Genomic DNA, 17,708 nt, shown 5'->3' on the forward strand with positions numbered 1-17,708 from the left:
GCAAGCACACACTGAGCCGATAGGTTATCACCAACCACTGGGGCCTACAATGCCTACATACTTCTGGAAGGAAGTGCAAAGTCATGGTGAATTTTTAACTTTGACTATTTGTTCGTGCTTACAAGAGATAGCAAGCTGATGACCTCCAAGGCTTAAGTCATATGTTCATCCTTAGGTCAAGAGCAACACTGGCATGCACTGGGGGGCTCGCGCTGCCCAGGATACACCTCAAGCCCTGTCCTGCCTGGAGATGAGTCTTTACGGCTGGCAAACACCCACCAACCCCCCAGCAGGAGGACCGAGACCGTAACTCTTTTGAACCATTGTGCAACACCCCATTACCCATTCCACAGAGCCACCCTGTCATTTTATCTAACAGCACACTTATCGATCTTGAACTTCTTTGAAAACTCGGAATATTGAGATGACTCATACTTAGATCAATAGAGTGCATTCCTCGCTCAGCAAAAGATCAAATCTCTTGCTGCCTATTAAACACTACAGCTGCTTCTTCCCCGTCCCCGCTTCCCTGTCCCCCTTGCAGCGTATCTAAAGGGAAGGTGTAACAGGCCTGGCAGAATGACACGCAGGATCCTACAAGGCCCACGCTTCGCTATAGCTGCTGTAACTTCAGCAGGACTCCATCATACTGCCTCCACCTCGCTGCATCTGAAGCTGAGGAGGCTTCTCAGGTTTTGGGGAATGGGAAGAATCTCCATTAAAGTGCAGGCCAAAGAGCCGCAGCACAAAACCACAGTCACAATTTTGGGAATGGCAATATTCAAGTACACTGCAAACAGCCCTATTTGTATGTGCACAGCATTTAAATGGCAGAATAAAAACTATCTGCCTCTGTGGGACAGAAAAGTTGGAGGTTAGGGTGCAGGCCAGCCTGAAATACGGTGAGTGAGGGACACCGTGAGGAGCATGTGCAGTACCAGTGCTGGGAAGGGAACCGGACAGACACTGGCACGGTGCTGGCCCTTTGCGCCAACTCAGGAGTCACCTTTTCAAGTCACTGACTTCTACTCAAAGCTTCTAGGAACTAGAAATCTTCAGTCTAAGGAAGCCTTTCACTACGTTGGAAGTACGATGGAAGTTCAAGCTCAGTATGTAGCGCAGATGCCTCTGAAGATACAGGCTGTTTACCACTGGCTTGCTTATTACAAACTTGGCAACAGAATGATCTTTTCTTACAGCTTACCTATACGCATGAAACCTGACGAGCATTAAACCTCAAGGCAGAACACTTTAGAAACAGCTTCTCTGGAAAATGATTACTCATTCATGGTTACTCATCGAGATTAGTTAACACATGATATATTAGCATACAGTACTAACATCCAGGACCTGATTAGCCTACTTACTCAACAACAGCACTCCTCCATGCCTTTGTTGACCAGTTTTACAGTCTAAAACAAATTAGCTCCATATCCGAATGTGTTTGATGGAAATGTTAGCCAAATGCACTCAGTAAACCACTGAACCAGTTTCCTTGAAGTCTTGTTGCCTGGCACCACACCACAATCCTGTAATTCATCAGCATTTACATCTGATGCAAGAAGTTCTGTGACTCAACCTAGGATCAATGCCATGCCAATCAGTTTGCAATATCAGCATATTAATGAATTTCTGCTCCATGAAGCTTTGCTGGTGCTTTGTGGTTTACTAAATATCAACATCAGTCAGTTTCACATAGGAAATTACTTAAATGCATGAATGCATGACACCCACCTTTAAAAACTGCACTAAAATGTAGAGCCACTTACTCCTGGAACAGAAAAATGCCATTAACACTGTCACAACAGAGAGAACAGAAATATTCCACACTTCTGCTTTTTTTGCACCATTTTGAATCATCTTATCATCCTCATGTAGCAATGAATTCTCACAATATATTACAAAAACTCCTCCGTGTTCTTCACAACAGATTTTTTCATGGATGATTTTTATCTTTCAGTCTTAACATTTTAATTTGCAAACATCAGTTTCCTCAGTTTCTCTAGCCCTGGATCCATTCAAATGCCGCTTTTAGTCCTCCTAACCAGAACATACTTTTATGTACAGCAATAGCAGCGTTTTTTCTCCTCGTGGTGCGAAAGGGGAGTGGGAAGAGACTGACAGAAGAATGTGCAGCTCTTCTTAAGGAGCTCCCTTTATTCACCTTGATTAGAAGATAGGAAAAGAGTAATTTGCCTCATTTATAGTTTTAGAAAACAATCTCTTTCAGAACAAAATATATGCATAATATCAGTTGGCCTTATGTTTAATCTACAGAAAACATAGATCATGAACACTCATTCAAGCAGCCATATACCTTCAGCCCACCCATCATCTTTGCTTAAGAGCACAAGAGTCAATCCTTTAAGTGAAGATGCTAAGATTCTGAAATTTCATTAGGGGTAGCACAAGACCTGCAACATACTCCCCATTTAAAGCCAACAAGTTGTAGAAGTTACCTCAGGCAGAGGTAATAAAGCCAACATCTTGGTTTGTTTTTTACAGAATCCTTATTTAGGCGAAGTCATAAGCAATTGAAGATAACCCTTTGGGGATGAATTGCTTTCCATGCTGGATATCCAACTGACTACTTTTAATGAAGCATTTTCACCCAAAAAGTTCACTTAACTTGTTTTGTATAATAATAGGAGGGGGGAAAAAAGTTCATTTAAAATATTCTAGTAATTCTTTTCTTTAAAGAGTTCTCTCATTTCTTTGCCAATCCTGAATGCTACAGTGCCATAGCTAGGAGGAAAAAGAAAAAAAAAAAAAAATCCCCAAAGCCCACACAGAACAACTTCTTGCAATCTTCTTGAAAAATCCGTCAATATATGGTAGACTAATAAACATTTTAAACTCCTGCAACCATCATATAGTATAGAGACCTGAAATTTAGGAGGTCAAACTCCTGAAGACAACCCACATAAGGTTTGTTGCCTACACAGAATTTTTTTCACCTCAGTAGGTACTGTGCTGGTCTTCCCAGGATGCTCACTCAAATTCCTCCTTGGATCAGCTGGTATGAAATAAAATGCTGACTAGCAAAAGCTAAAGTTTGCAAGGGGCTGGAGAGACTGGACCTAGCCACGCAAAGATGCTACATTTATACTAACAAACTAAAGAGTCTCATCCCACAATCATCCAGAGTTCAATTGCTGTCACAGTTTTTTGGCTTGTGCTGATGAGCAGGTTTCCAAACACTTAAGTTCAGTCTGGGCTCGGAGCCACTCTCACAGGCAGCCTGCAGGCAGCTGGTCTGCTTTGGAAAGTAGAAGTTTAACCATAAAGAAGTCATTTTGGTCTCATGACTACAGAGCTATCTCTGGCACTGCAACTACTGGCACAGACATAGAAGGGAGGGGCAGGGGGGGGAAAAGTGTGGCACAGGAGAGGAGGAGACCCTGCATGAAAAAGGCAATAAAGCCACATGACTAGAAGCCAGAGTGAAACAGGCACACAGAAATAGGAAATTTAGCAAGTTCAGTCTATCATCGGCTACGTAAAAAAGTTAAGGCTAAAGAATTTCTGCACATTAGCCCTCTCTCCTGCAACAGCTGTTCTGATGCAATAATCATTTTTGGAGAAGACTAGAAGTAACAAGACAAGGCAGGTATACAAAACTTTTTATTGACAACCGAACAATAGAGAGGAACGTCACCATTTCCCATTCCTCAGGAATGTCTCCATTTCACAGTCAGTCTGCTAAAGGTATACTTTCCATGGTAACAAGCAATACGAAGGCATGGAGCTGTCTGTAATCTCAGGAAAAATGTTTCATCAGTGCAGTGTAAAGGGACCGACAGTGCGCAAGTGTGCGGCAGGCCCTGTCACAACACAAACATGGCAGGCAACTGTATATGCAGAGCCAACAGGCACAGACACGAAGCAGTTAGAAGCCTCAAATTATCTCCATTATTTCTGTCTAAGGGCAATACCGGAAATGCTACTCCATCCGTATTCTGTTTCAGAAGCGAATAGTTTCTTCTCTCATTCCTTTTGCTTCCCCTGTCCTCAAAGATGTTAATGCTTCCAACTGAATGGTACTGTGTCAGAATGCCTGAGCTTTTATGTTTTGCTACCTCATACCAGTTCATGCATGCACTTGCGTTTACTTTCAGAAGCTTGCATGGACATCAAGGGGGGGGGGGGGGGGGGGGGGGGGGGAGAGGGGGGAGGGAAGAAAAAAAAAAAAGTGCTGCATAAGAATAAAAATATTTAGATGTTAATGCTTCCTTGCTAACAAAAATATTTGGTAGTTGTTGAAGATACTCCTTGTAAAGTCATTTTTGTAAAGTATGTATGCAGTCTTCTTAACATTTTAAAGAAACTGCATGTCAAACTCAACATAATTTCAAATACTCTGAAATTAAATTTGAACTGACATTCAATCTAAACAACAAAGTATCTTAATTTTGGCTTTCACAGTACACAGAACTGCATACTGAATACAAGATGAAAGCACTCTCTGTCCTGCATAGGTTTCCTCTGCCTGCAGAACTGCACTGGGACCTTTGTGTAGTAGCTTATACATTTATTAACATTTATTAATTTATCATGTTTTTCTTTTACTTAGTGGATGTGCCTCTGGATGTGTAGACTGGTTGTTAAAGTGCTTTAAAATAAAACAAAAACCCCAACAAAAGAAAACATCCCTCACAAAACCACAACAGATGTGAGAATTTTATCTGAAGGACTTTGTACAGCATTTACAATGTCAGCATAAAGCATCTGAAACATGAGCATTCCCTGCAGACTGATGCAGTGCAAGCAGTCTCCTACATTAGATACTGCAATTCTTCTGGATTCAAGATGCACAATACTTACAAAAACAACCCTAGAAGCACAGACAAATGCTGGTGGCTCTTCCTCTTCTTTTTAGAAACATAATAAAAAAATCTGCATTACTCTTTCATAATTTAAATACATAAGTAATCTCCACTTTTATTACTTCATGACAATGACTTCAAATTTACATTATTTTAAGTACCATCATAATAGCTCCATGTACAATACAGATATTTGCTGATACCCTGTCAGAAAATTAAAAAAAAAAACCAAAACCTTCCACTATATAAAAAAATTATGCTGGAAAGACAAGAACACAGAACAGGGACTTGGTACAGACTATGATTTCAGTTTTATATCAACCACAGTTAACCCAAAATTAACAGATACACAGCGATATTCAAAAGCAGTGCAAATATCTTTGGAGGTTAGAATAAAATTATACTACAAGAACATAAGACAGAAGAAATTAAAAGGCAAGTACTTCAAGTACAGGAACCAGTCTCTGTGAGGTCCATCTTAGTGTTAGCTGGGAGTTCCTTTTCCCATCTTACTTTTTCCTCTGAAACACATTAGCCAGCATTGCACCTGATGTAGTCAGCTGGCCCATTTTGTTCAAAAACTTGGTCTTTGTATCTTCACTCACAAGGCTCGCTGCAATCGACATTGAGCTAGGAAAGTAAAAAATTTAGTGACATAAGACTACAAAGAAAAAAGAACACTGTGCTGTTATTTAATAAGCAACTGAATTATCTTTGCATTTTAGAGGTTTCAAGATCACAAAAGACCAGTCCATCAAGAAGAACTGGAAAACCATCACCACCAAGCCCAAATACACACTGTTAAATGAATTATCATGCCCTCACAGTCCTAGGGAAAAGTTGTAAACTATTTTTGTGCATGCTAGTTTTTACTACCTTTAGAAGTCACCATATTAGCATTTGTTAGTAATTTGGCAATTGCTCTAGTGACAAATACCTCTGTGAAAGATCGGCTTTACCTTCTCACTGGAAATGTCAATCCTTGTTTATTTACTATAAGAACACCTGTACTGGTTCAGACCAAGGATCTATCTAGCCCAAGTATCCTGCCTCCGACAGTGATCATTAGCAGACACGTAGGAAAGAGTACTCTCCTTAATTTCCAACTCTCTTATTTTCCAAATATTTCCACCTGAGCAGAGTTTAAAATTGGTGTGGACTGTCAATCTAGTAACTCCCAATGAATCTTTATTTTATATTACTTGCTCAGCTTTCCCCTGATCCCCTTGTATATTTTTTGTAAACCCCACCCGGGGCACTGAGTCCTACTAGGTCTACCCCTTGCTGAGCTTTCTCCTCCTGGTTAGTGTGAATGTGACTCCTACTACCTTTGCTTGAGTGTTCCTACTTCATATGTACTAGAGAAGACAATGGAGAGTCCACAATTGTCCCACAAACTGGACTAGAAGGAGCAACCCAATCAATGCTGAACCTACAAGATGCTACAACTTCAAACAATATGTTAAGAAATTATCCCAATTTTACAAAACATTACCAGTGAAGTTCTCCCTTGTGAGCTCAGCATGGACTCTGCACTTCAAAATTATACCTAAGATCACAAGATCATAGAATCATAGAATGCTTTGGGTTGGAAGGGACCTTTAGAGGTCATCTAGCCCAACCCCCCTGCAGCGAGCAGGGACAGCTTTAACCAGATCAGGTTGCTCAGAGCCCCGTCCAACCTGACCTTGAATGTTGCCAGGGATGGGGCCTCTACCACCTCTCTGGGCAACCTGTTCCAGTGCTTCACCACCGTCATTGTAAAAAACTTCTTATGTCTGTCTTACTGGCACAGGCCAGCTTCCATGAACTGACTTTTCAGTCTGCAAGGTTGTAAAAAGTTCTGTTAGACACTTTTGCATCAAGGCAGGTCACATTACAGTTAACTCCAAATTGCTTCAATGGAATTTGAATTATTCTTCAAAGCTGGTAGGGATGCATTCAGTATTTTTTCCCATTTCACCACAAAGAAAGGTGCTTAGCTGTAACGAATTCTGGTTCTTTTTAACAGAGTACTTGGAAAAAACAAAAGGGAAGCTTCTCACTAAAGCTGTACTGTGGATTTACAGATAGTTTAATTGTATCATAACTATATCCCTTCAAATGTATCCCCCATGCTTTCTACTTTTTAAGCTCAAGTGACTCGCTGTTTCCTGCATTTCCACAGTGCCTAATGGATCTAGATCCTTGAAGGGGCTTTAGGCATGCCTCACATAGCATACCCAAGAGTATCACAACACGTAAGAGTATGCAAAATATTTCTTTCAGGCACAGTCACATAGCCAGACATCTTTGGCTTGATTAAACATCTACAGTGAACTAGGGAATTGCATATTTTCAGTCAATAAAACTTAGCAGGAAAGTTACTGCTACTGTAAGATGGATTTCCTGTGCAATTTCCCTTGATTGCATGATAAAGCAAGGGCATATAAATTATGTAAATAACAGTTTATACTTGCTATCAGCTGGTTAACAACAAGAAGTTATTCTGGCCTATGATGTATCCCAGAGTTGTGTGTAACTACAGAGAAGGATTTGGGAAATACAGTACATTCCAGGCATTAGCAACATTAAGACAATAAAATTGCTCACTTCAGAAAAGAAAGCCTAGCAACTGGTGACAAACCTGTAGTTTTAAGCAAACGGTGCTGTCATTATTCTAATGATCCTGAATAAGTTTGAGGAAAACCAGGAAATGTTCACTTGACTTTCAAAACAGTTTTGGGGGAATATCAAACATCTGATGTTAAAAGTTAAAAATTAAGAGCTGAAGTCTCTAGAAGTTCATGTTTTCTAATATTATGTTACTATAAATAGAAAGATAATCCATAACACTTGACATACTTAAAAGTTTAAATATGCCCCAAAAGTACTTCTATTATTATACAAATTGAACATTTAAACGTAATAATAAAAGCAATGACATCAAATAATTTGAGTTTCATGTCTTTAAAAAAGTAATCAGAGAAACCAACAAGGCAATAACATACGTTGTTTGCAACAGCAGTCCTATAGAAAAGTCCTTGCATTTACTATTTAAAAAAAAAAACAAAACCAAACAAACCGCACCAAACCTACCCACAAATAAAAATAATGTGCAAACATCAAATTTTTGACCAATGTCTAGATGAATTACGTGCTACGGAGTTCTGCCTGTTTTATGGGGAAGCTGTAGGCCAAAACAAACATTCATGCTAGACATTTTACAAAAATCAGTTTGTAATGTAAGTTGTTATCCAAGATTGAAACACCTTGTTAATTGCTAAGGAAAATGTTTAACAAAAGTGGCTATCCAATATTTAAAAAGACAGAAGTTCAAATTTTTTTTTTTTTTAAACTATTTCTGTGACCCCATATTATTTGACCAACCTTTTCTAACAGTATGGGGCAAGGACCAGATAACCAACAGCATCTTATGATTGCTTTTACATCCAGTTTTATTTTTGTGCATGCATTCTCATGTTGTTAACAAAAATCAGTAATTTATCTCCTAGTTGCATTTAAATCCTTCGTCAAATCTATATCTAACGCTGAAATTAGGAACTGAAATTGGCAAGGGCTTAGCAAGAAAAAGGAGATATTCGTGTATATGAAAAGGTCATTTCTTCAGCGGTAAAATATTTCGTGTTAGTTTGTACAGTAAAAGATTGCAGCCATAGCCTGATTTGAATAAGAAAGGGGAAGGCTAATTAAACACTGAAGCAACACATTGCAAAGACTTATCCTTTTCAAATCTTACAGTTTTCAGCAGTTGCATTCTAAAAGAGAATACACTGGATGTTGTATCATATTTGCATTTATCTGTTTCTGCAGTGGCTTAATAGGACTAACTGTGATTTCAAAATATTTTCATAAGAGGGATTTTAAGTAATACAGAGGTCTTTACCTTTAGGTTAACATGTCTGCACTGATATAAGCTAAAGCAAGGTAAGCCTAAACCCTTCATGAAATAAAAGTTGATCACACAAATTCTAACCATGCAGAGAACAGCTTTGATGAACTAAATAGGTTAAAACATTTGAGAGAGGCAAAAGCACATATTTTAAAAAAAAATTAAAATCCTGTCCAACTGAAGAGCACCACTTGAGAATTAGGAAGAGCTCAGCCAAGGAATTTTGTTCAGTTAATACAGGCAACATAATAAAAACCCTTCAGGTTAAGGTTAATGGTGTTCTTTAAAGAGACGAGTTTGGTATCGCGTACATTTGCTGCATTCTGGGAGAGAAAAGAATTTCTTACAGAATAGGTTTGCCTGGGAAGGAATCGATTTCATATTTTCTAATGAACTCTCCTAAAAGGCTGTCAAGAAGTTGCTCAAGAAGTGATAAATTAATTTATTTCAAAAAAACATGTTTACCAGACATAAAAGTCTTATCTTACATATTTAGATACATACACTGCTTTTATTCTTTTCTTCACACAGTCAAAGTCTGAGGTGGTGGCTTTTTTATTGCACAAAGAATTAAAATGAAAATGAAAAAAGAGTATCAGTTAGGCTGTAGATTTAAAAAAGAGTCCATAACACCCAAGGCGGGGAAGTATTTGCAAAGTAATAGATGCCCATCTATGCAACTGATTCTAATGAATCAACTTGTTAGTCAAAATATTAAGTCATTGCTTATGTGGAGGGATGTCCTTGCACAGGTTGGCTGGTGAAAGTCTACAGCAGTTGCTTAGCATTGAATCTGCAAAGAGCGTGGCTATTAATTCTGCCTTACCACAGCTACCTATTGGGTACCTACTACGTAAGGTACATAGTACAGGGAAGATCTTGGTAAAACTAATGCGTACTTGGAAAAAGTAGGATGGGTCTAATGGGGCAACTAGCAAGTTTCTACTTTGCCAAGAATCATTATTGGTCGGTTGTTTTCTGAGGGAAAAGCTGGCTTAAGTGCCAACCTTTAATATAGCTGAAGGCAAGCTAAGCATTCACCATTCTTTAAAAATAAAAAGCAAATGCACAGCTGCTGAAGAACCTGAAGGATACAGGAAGGGGATGAGCATTCAGAGTATGGCTATTGGGGGACACAAACAGGTACGCATTCCAGAAAGCTCCATTTAAGAGAAGGCAGAAAGGGTAAGGGCAAAAGTACAAAGCTTGAGGAAGTAACATAGTGAAGCCCTGGGTAAAAACAACACCAGGAATGAATACATTTTTTGGTTCTTGACTGACTGGCTATTTATGTTGCAAGCAAGGAATATGGCATGTGGAGTGATTAAGTCAAATAAACCTGTTCTTATTCTGTGAATAACTAATATGTCAAAGAAATACCTATTTCATCATGAAAATAGCCACTCAACTGGAATAGACTTAGTCAGTACAGTCCCTGCTTCATAATATTGTCACATGAACAGGAATGAGGAAAGAAGGTGACCAACAGTGCATTCTTCAGACGTTAAAGGTTTTGTATTTCTTCTCCCTTAGACAGGACCTCCATATGACTAGACAGAACCAACTACCTTATTAGAACAGATAACACTACAGACTGTGATTTGTTGTAGAACTTGGGACGTTTTTAGTCTTAAAATTATTTCACTTCCAAAGTCCAAAGTTAATTTCTAGTACACTTTTAAGAGTTGACCTGATGCTCATGTCTCGAATGGATTCAGTTCTCACTACATTCCATTCATTATCAGCTACACCAGTAAACAGGCTAATTACCACTAGTAAAGGCTGAGATATTTTATTTGCTGCATGAGACTGACTCTTTTTCCACACCATGTCTCTTCTGTTCAATTCTTTTACACCTTTCCTATTTCAGTCATTCTCAAACTACCAGTTGCTTCTAGGATTTTGCCTGAACTCTTTCAAGAAGTAAATTCTATCAATTTGTTACAGATATGGAGGCATGGCATAAACAAGTTTCAGTAACTGTCTTGATTCCCATGGCAAGGTATCAGGACTGAGGACAGATTCTCTTTTTCAGATACCTAATGTTTCTTCTCAAACTCTTCCTGGCAACACTGCTAAGGATTTGTTAAGTTTTGTAATAATCCATGAGAAGTTACTTGCTGGTATGCCATTCCAGGCAGCAAGCAGGCAAAAGAACACATACACTTCATCACAATGGTGCTTAGCTTTCCAAATTTGTGGGTCTGTTAGCTTCTTTTGTTATCAGGAGAGAGAGAGACATACACACGATACCACCTCTACCACATGAGGTGAACTGATGCATATACACCACGTGTCTGATCCCTCACCGGAGAGCTGGGTTTACTGTGCGTTGGTAGAATTGGTGTTTTACTGAAGTGCAACACAGGTGGCATTTTCCCAAAGTGAACATATTTACTAAACAGCATATTCAGAGAGGTTGGTCAGTTTGTACACTGGAGAAACTGTTCTCGTGTGCAGTAGTCACACGCAAGCAAAGACAGCAGCCTGGAGCAGGTCATTACCATGACCAGAACAATTCCTTCAGCCTGCAGGCTATCCCCATGAAAGAGGGTTGCAAAGCGCATGCCACGTGTTGCTCTAAGCACTTAGGCCAAGCACTCCCTGCTTTCTCAGATTCAGGACAGAAATTCAATTACTGATTTAAATGGATAAGAAATTAAGAAGAAAGTAACATGGGAAAACAAGAACATCATTGCTATGATGCAAATAAAAACGTGCTGTCCTGTGTTTTACACTGGAGACAGAAACAACCACAAACTGAATTAAAGTTCCTACAATCTGCTTTCAAATACAGAATATGTCAGTGCAGGATTTCTGGTCACAAGCCTTGGACACCATTATGGAATACACTCCGCAGAACATTAATCTGGAGGCACAGAAAAAAGAGAAGTGGAAGTCTTACCCCTGCGGTTCTTGGACGGTCTTGTTTTCCACTTTCTGTTCACACTCTTTTATCATGGAGCTTAAAATAACCTAAGACACATAAGGAAGAGAGATACATGACATTTTTTTCTTTTGCATTAACATTTTGTACAAGACCTGCTCCGCAACTAATTCTGACACTAGCAGAACTGTTTAAAAAGTTTCTCTGCTGTTTTTCAAGTGCATTTTAAGTCCAGCTATCTGATAATGCCTCGTGGCTAGAAGCAACAAAATCATTCAAAATACTTTAAGGAAGAAAACGTTTTTGAAACAGTTATGGGAATTCAAGACTCCCTCCTGCTTCCCCTGGCTTTTTAAAATAGAGCTAAAGCAAACTCGCTTCTGTGACATACCTCCTCATCTATCTTCATTTTTTCAAACAATACTTTTATTTATTAGCAATTAACTTTGACATTCATTAATCGTCCCTCTATTTTCCTTCAAAAAGTTTTCAAGTACCTTTTAAAATTCCTATCTTTACCAACATGATGCATGAAAGAAAAAGCAAAGAAAGAAAAGAAAAAAGTGTGATGGCATCCTGAGACAACATCTTAATGGAAAGGAAGTGCTAAAGCAACCTTAGTATCATTTCACTGGTGTCTTCCAGGGTTTCTGTGAATCAAGGCTTTTTTTCTTTACTTAAGCAATTGCAGTGTTAAAGGTTTCTGCAGAATAATTAAGACTAAAACTACCCCCACTCTGACATTTTACATTTCTCCAGGATACCAAAAATAAATGAATGTTTACCAATAGCAGCCTTTGAAAGAAATCATACAATTCACTGGACAGGTATGTAACTCCCTGCCCTGCCCACAACAGTACTGTTTTAACACATTAAGACAAAAGCATTTGAAACAGTTAGGCAAAACAGTTGCAATGCAGAGTGTGAAACTATAAACATATATATATATGTATATATATATGTGTGTGTGTATATATAGATATATATGTACCCACTGCATAAATGGAAACTTTCTCTGCTCACGGCTCAGGAGAAAGCTAAGCACTTTCTTTGAGACACTAAACTTAAAACCTCAAAGCTACAAGCAACTAAAATTAGTAGTGTCTTACCAAAACCTGAATATATACAATAAAGGAAAAAACCCTCATTTCAATCTCTAAAATACAGATCAGTCACTAATGGTTACAACCAAGTGATAACTATTTTTAAATGTGTTTATATACATTAAAAAGCTGGTTTCTGTCAAATCCCTATTAGACAGCTGCAGCACAAAATATCTTTTGAAACCATTTATTACACTGGTAAGATGCAGCCTGGTCTGCAGATCTGTGCCACTGTTCACTCTATTTCTCCAAAAGTATTACTTCAACATTTGAAACAGTTTGGGTAGCAGGTGTAATATACCCTTGAATGTTTCAGAAAGCAGCATTCAAACCTGCATATGAGTCTAACAGGACTACAAATCTTACCGCTAAATTTGCTGTCTTTCATTTGCATAAAATATTATGCAAGTACTCAAGAGTACAGAGGTACAAGAGAAATGTATTCAGAATTCCAGTGAAAAAGCAAGTTTTTCTTTCTTTCTTTATCAAAAGAAAACTGAAAGTAGAGAAGGGGGAAGAAGGGACTTGACACAGAATTAGAGATGCCGGCAAAGTATCTGAAATGTCTGCACCAGGCAAAATGTTTATTTGAAAAATGAGAGGGTCTGGCTTAAATGCCCAACTTGCACTTTTGTTTATACAAATGAAAGGAAAGCAAATGTAAGGGATAAGTGGTAAACACTGCCTGACAGGATCACAAGCCAATTCCACAAATGTTACATTTCCAAGGTGAGCATAAATTCTGTACTGATGCTAGAGCCACAAGAGCTAAGGCTCTGTGAACGAGAAAATGTGTTTTTATAACTGGTATGCCATTTGAATCGTGAATAACACCACAGTGACCAAAATAATGAGAAAAGGGTTAATTCTGTTTATGCAAATGTCTAACTATTTGAAACAGTAAATCACATTTACTTCCGAAAACATGATTTTAAGACAGAAGGCTTGAAAGACAGAACTAACTGGGCCTCAGAGGTCTCTATCATGGTGCCTACAAACATCCTGTTGTAGCAAGGAGCTGATTAAACACCAGATTTCCATTTCTACAGTAAAAGGAACATCTGAAAGTTCCTCCAGTTCCACATACTGTAATTTATATAAAATAATATAATAATACACAGAAAAGAATAAGACTATAGGCTATTAGACTGAAAATATAACTGGAAACAAAAGTCACTTTTGTAAACATAAGGAAAAGTAATTACTTTACTCAAGTACAAAGTAATCCATGAAAGTGCAGTATTAACCTTCAAAAACCACAAAGATGTTCCTTTGTACATTTTGATTACATCTTTTCCTCTATCACTTGAAACATTCGTACTGTCAAGATTTTCCCAACATGCAACTAAACTACGTCTCTCGTTTTCAGCTACTGACTTAATATCTCCGTGTTTCAATCTCTGTTAGTGTTCATCCTCTTCAAGTATTTACAGAAAAGTACATAGACATACGGCCAAGATTTTCAAGGTTCTCAAGTCAGCTTCTCCTGCTAAGTCTTTTCTCTTGCTACTTTCTGTAAGCTCCTTCTACCAGAGAAGATCTTGTTAGCTCCCACGTTGTCCTGTCTGCTTATTATAATCTGCTTTTTACAATTCACAGAATCACAGAACGGTTGAGGTTGGTGAGGATCTCTGGACATCATCTGACCCACCTCCCCTGCTCAAGCAGGGCCATCTGGAGCCAGCTGCCCAGGACCATGTCCAGACAGCTTTTTAATATCTCCATGGATGAAGACTCCACCACCTTTGCGGGCAACCCGTGCCAGTGCTCTGTCATCCCCACAGTAAAAAAGTGTTTCCTGATCTTCAGAGGGAACCTCCCGTGTTTCAGTTTGTGCCCACTGCCTCTGGGCCTGTCACTGGGCACCACTGAGAAGAGCCTGGGTCTGTCCTCTTTGCACCCTCTCTTCAGGTATTTGTATACACTGATAAGACCCCCACTGAGCCTTCTCTTCTCCAGGCTAAACAGCCCCAGCTCTCTCAGCCTCTCCTCATAGGAGAGATGCTCCAGTCCCTTCATCATCTTTGTGGCCCTTTGCTGGACTCTCTCCAGTAGGTCCATGCTTCTGTACTGGGGAGCCCAGAACTGGACACAGTACTCCAGATACGAAGTGCATCCCATGTATTTTAGGACTATACTTTCCTCATCCTTGCCCATCATTTCTCTCCTGCACTCCACCAATTTTCATCTGCATTTCCTTGGATATATTGTGGCCATTGATTTTAGTGTATCCTTGTTTTGATGAAAAAATAGATGGTAAAAACTTTTCCTTTTTCTTCCGTCTACAAAGATCTATATTTCTACATGCATTTCTGACAGTTGAGTATTTCTCTGCAGAGATCCTCAGCTTAGAAACACCTTTTAAAAGATTTTACTGTTTTTTTAAATCATATGACCTATTTTCCTTATCCAAAAAACCCTTAATGCTATGTTTTGGTACCACTTACGAGTAACTCTCCTAAACTTTTGGTTTTAAATACTATTACATTTCAACTTTTGCTGCCACCGGCATCTCATACTTGGTTAGTAAACATAGCTGTTCACCTCATGCTCTGGTGAGAGATGTTCCATGTCAATTCGTAAACACTTAAGTCCTGGTAAAAAGTGATTGACCATTAAATCCTCTGAAATAACTAAAAAACAGGTTGTTAAGGTATTATATAAGGATTGCTTTCTGAAATTATACAAATTTTTTTTCTGTCTTCTGATAATGTTATTTACTGAACGCAGGGACAAGCTACAGCAGCAAAACCCAAGAAAACAGAACAGCATTTGGCACTTCATGACCAATAAAAAAGATCTTGAACATATTTAATTTCATATATAAGGTGTTGATAACACACCAGTGTTTTGGCTACTGCTGAGCAGTGCTTGCACAGCATCAAGGCTGTGTCTCCAACATCTCCCCACCTCACCAGTAGGCTGGGGATGGGCAAGATCTTGGGAGGGGACATAGCCAGGACAGCTGACCCAAACTGACCAAAGGGATATTCCGTACCATATGATGTTTGCTCAGCAATAAAAGCTAAGAGAACAAGGGGAGGGGAGCATTTATTATTACAACGTTTGTCTTCTGGAGCAACCGCTATGCATGCTGAAGCCCTACTCCCCAAGAAATGGCTGGACATAGCCTGCTGATGGGAAGTGGAGAATAAATCTTTTATTTTCCTTTCCTTCCACGTGTGGCCTTTGCTTTTGCTGTATTAAACTGCTTTTATCTTGACCCATGAGGTTTTTTCCATCTTATTTTCTCCCCCCTCTGTCCTGCTGAGGAGGGGAGTGACAGAGCGGCTTGGTGGACACCTGGCGTGCAGCCAACATCAACCCACCACATCCACCTTCTGTGAAAACTTCGTCTTTATACTGAGCAGATCATGTTTTACATCACACATTCAAAATCAAACTTAATTATTTCTCAAGTATTCATCTTCTCACCCCACCAGAGAATTAACAGCTAAACTGCACCCCAAAAAAGGATACAACAACAGGAAAGAGCACTGTAGGCTTCAAACAGGTGGGTAGCGATATCCAGTCTCTTCGAATCCACAGACTGCTGGTTGTTGACCAAGGCTAACTTGTGCAAGTGTGGAATAACAACTGTGAAAGTGAATACTGGAGTAAGTATTTGAAATCGCTTTCTGTAGAGTTGCTTAGCATTAAAGAGTTGCGAAGTGGCAATCGCAGGCACCTGAAGCATCACACATCAGTGTGGAGTAAGAACTGCAAATAATGGCTTTTGATGGGACTGCCCATGCAGATTTAACTGATCAACTCAAACTTGAAACAAAACTGTGGTAACATCCTCTGAAATAAAAAGGTACCTCAGAGTACCTTTGAAATAGTAACAGTTTACAGAAAATATTTTGCAACATTATTACTCTCCTGCTGCTGAAGCTGTCTAAAATATGTGCCTATCTTATAAATACAGCTGATAAGCTAGTGACAGAGATCTGCATATAATGGGAAATCTTCACCGACTATAGAGGAGGACTAATGAGTTTAGCCTGCTAAACTAGATACCTTAAGTTGGGAGGGATGATAGCTCCTCATGTTTTGTTTACAATATCTTTAAGACTGTCTAACAACCAACTTTGCTCTTCTATGTGCTTTACATTTGAGGGCCATGAAAAAAAGCTGTTTTTTAATCTGGGATGCGCTTACATTTAAGATGTATGGAATACTTGAAAGTTTTATGTCAGCAGGGGGTGAAGCAATGGGGGAGGGGGGAGAAGAAGGCATTTTACATGTCAAGTAATTAAAAAAAAAAAAAGACAAATTCAAATTTGCTCTGCAGCAAAGTGACCAGTCCGCTCTGGCTCTGAAATCATTCATCACCATGTACTGGTGTTCTGCATACACACTGATGTTAGGTAAAGTGAAAATCGTATTAGCAAAGTCTTAAATACTAGGACATATCAAACTCTGAAAACAAGAGTTTTCATCAAACTTTCTGTAAAGACAAAAAAAAAAAAAAAAAAAAAAATCAATACAACCAGCATGCTATTAGCTTTGGAACTGAAAGAGGAAGACTGCATCTTCCCACTGATGCAACTTACATTCATCTCTAAATCTGGGCTCAGCATTAGGTCCAACTCTTCCAAATGTTTTTATGATTTCTGTATGTAGAGAATGTTGGTCTTGATATTGAGGGTCCTCCAGGAAAGATGCCAGCTGCATTTTTACTCTTTCCAGAAGCTTAAGTATTTCCAGAGAAATAAAAAGTACACAAAAGAATGAAGATGCTAGAAACTGTTATGGTCAGTTCAGAGTATGTCTATAATCTTCCATATATCAGATTATAAACCTTGGACCTTCTGTTAATTTACAGTGTTTTTCTAACAGGATGTTCCAAACTCTTCGATGCAGCTCTGTGTTTTAAAGACTGTTAACAGTGTTTTAGTCTGATCTATCTTTAACTATAGACAGGTGCTTCCACATAGCCGGCCTGTCCTCCTGAGGTTTCCTTGGTTTTGATACATTTTTTACCTGCTATTAAAATT

The 17,708-nt window shown here is 38.9% G+C and overlaps 1 protein-coding gene across 1 annotated transcript in view; it reads right to left on the reverse strand.

The window, feature by feature from the left end:
• Positions 1-4,718: 4,718 nt before the first annotated feature.
• The window catches only part of RELCH (RAB11 binding and LisH domain, coiled-coil and HEAT repeat containing), an 82,234-nt gene continuing 69,244 nt past the window's right edge, over positions 4,719-17,708 (reverse strand). Inside the window, exons 25-29 of the mRNA XM_075704549.1 lie at positions 17,265-17,403; positions 16,189-16,305; positions 15,253-15,341; positions 11,624-11,694; positions 4,719-5,456 (exon numbers count right to left, since the gene is read on the reverse strand). Of these exons, the coding sequence (XP_075560664.1) occupies positions 5,336-5,456; positions 11,624-11,694; positions 15,253-15,341; positions 16,189-16,305; positions 17,265-17,403 (537 nt within the window). The 3' untranslated portion in view covers positions 4,719-5,335. The remainder of the gene's footprint in view (positions 5,457-11,623; positions 11,695-15,252; positions 15,342-16,188; positions 16,306-17,264; positions 17,404-17,708) is intronic.

The sequence above is a fragment of the Pelecanus crispus genome, chromosome 2 (genome assembly GCF_030463565.1).
Source record: "Pelecanus crispus isolate bPelCri1 chromosome 2, bPelCri1.pri, whole genome shotgun sequence".
In the NCBI taxonomy this organism is placed as follows: domain Eukaryota; kingdom Metazoa; phylum Chordata; class Aves; order Pelecaniformes; family Pelecanidae; genus Pelecanus; species Pelecanus crispus.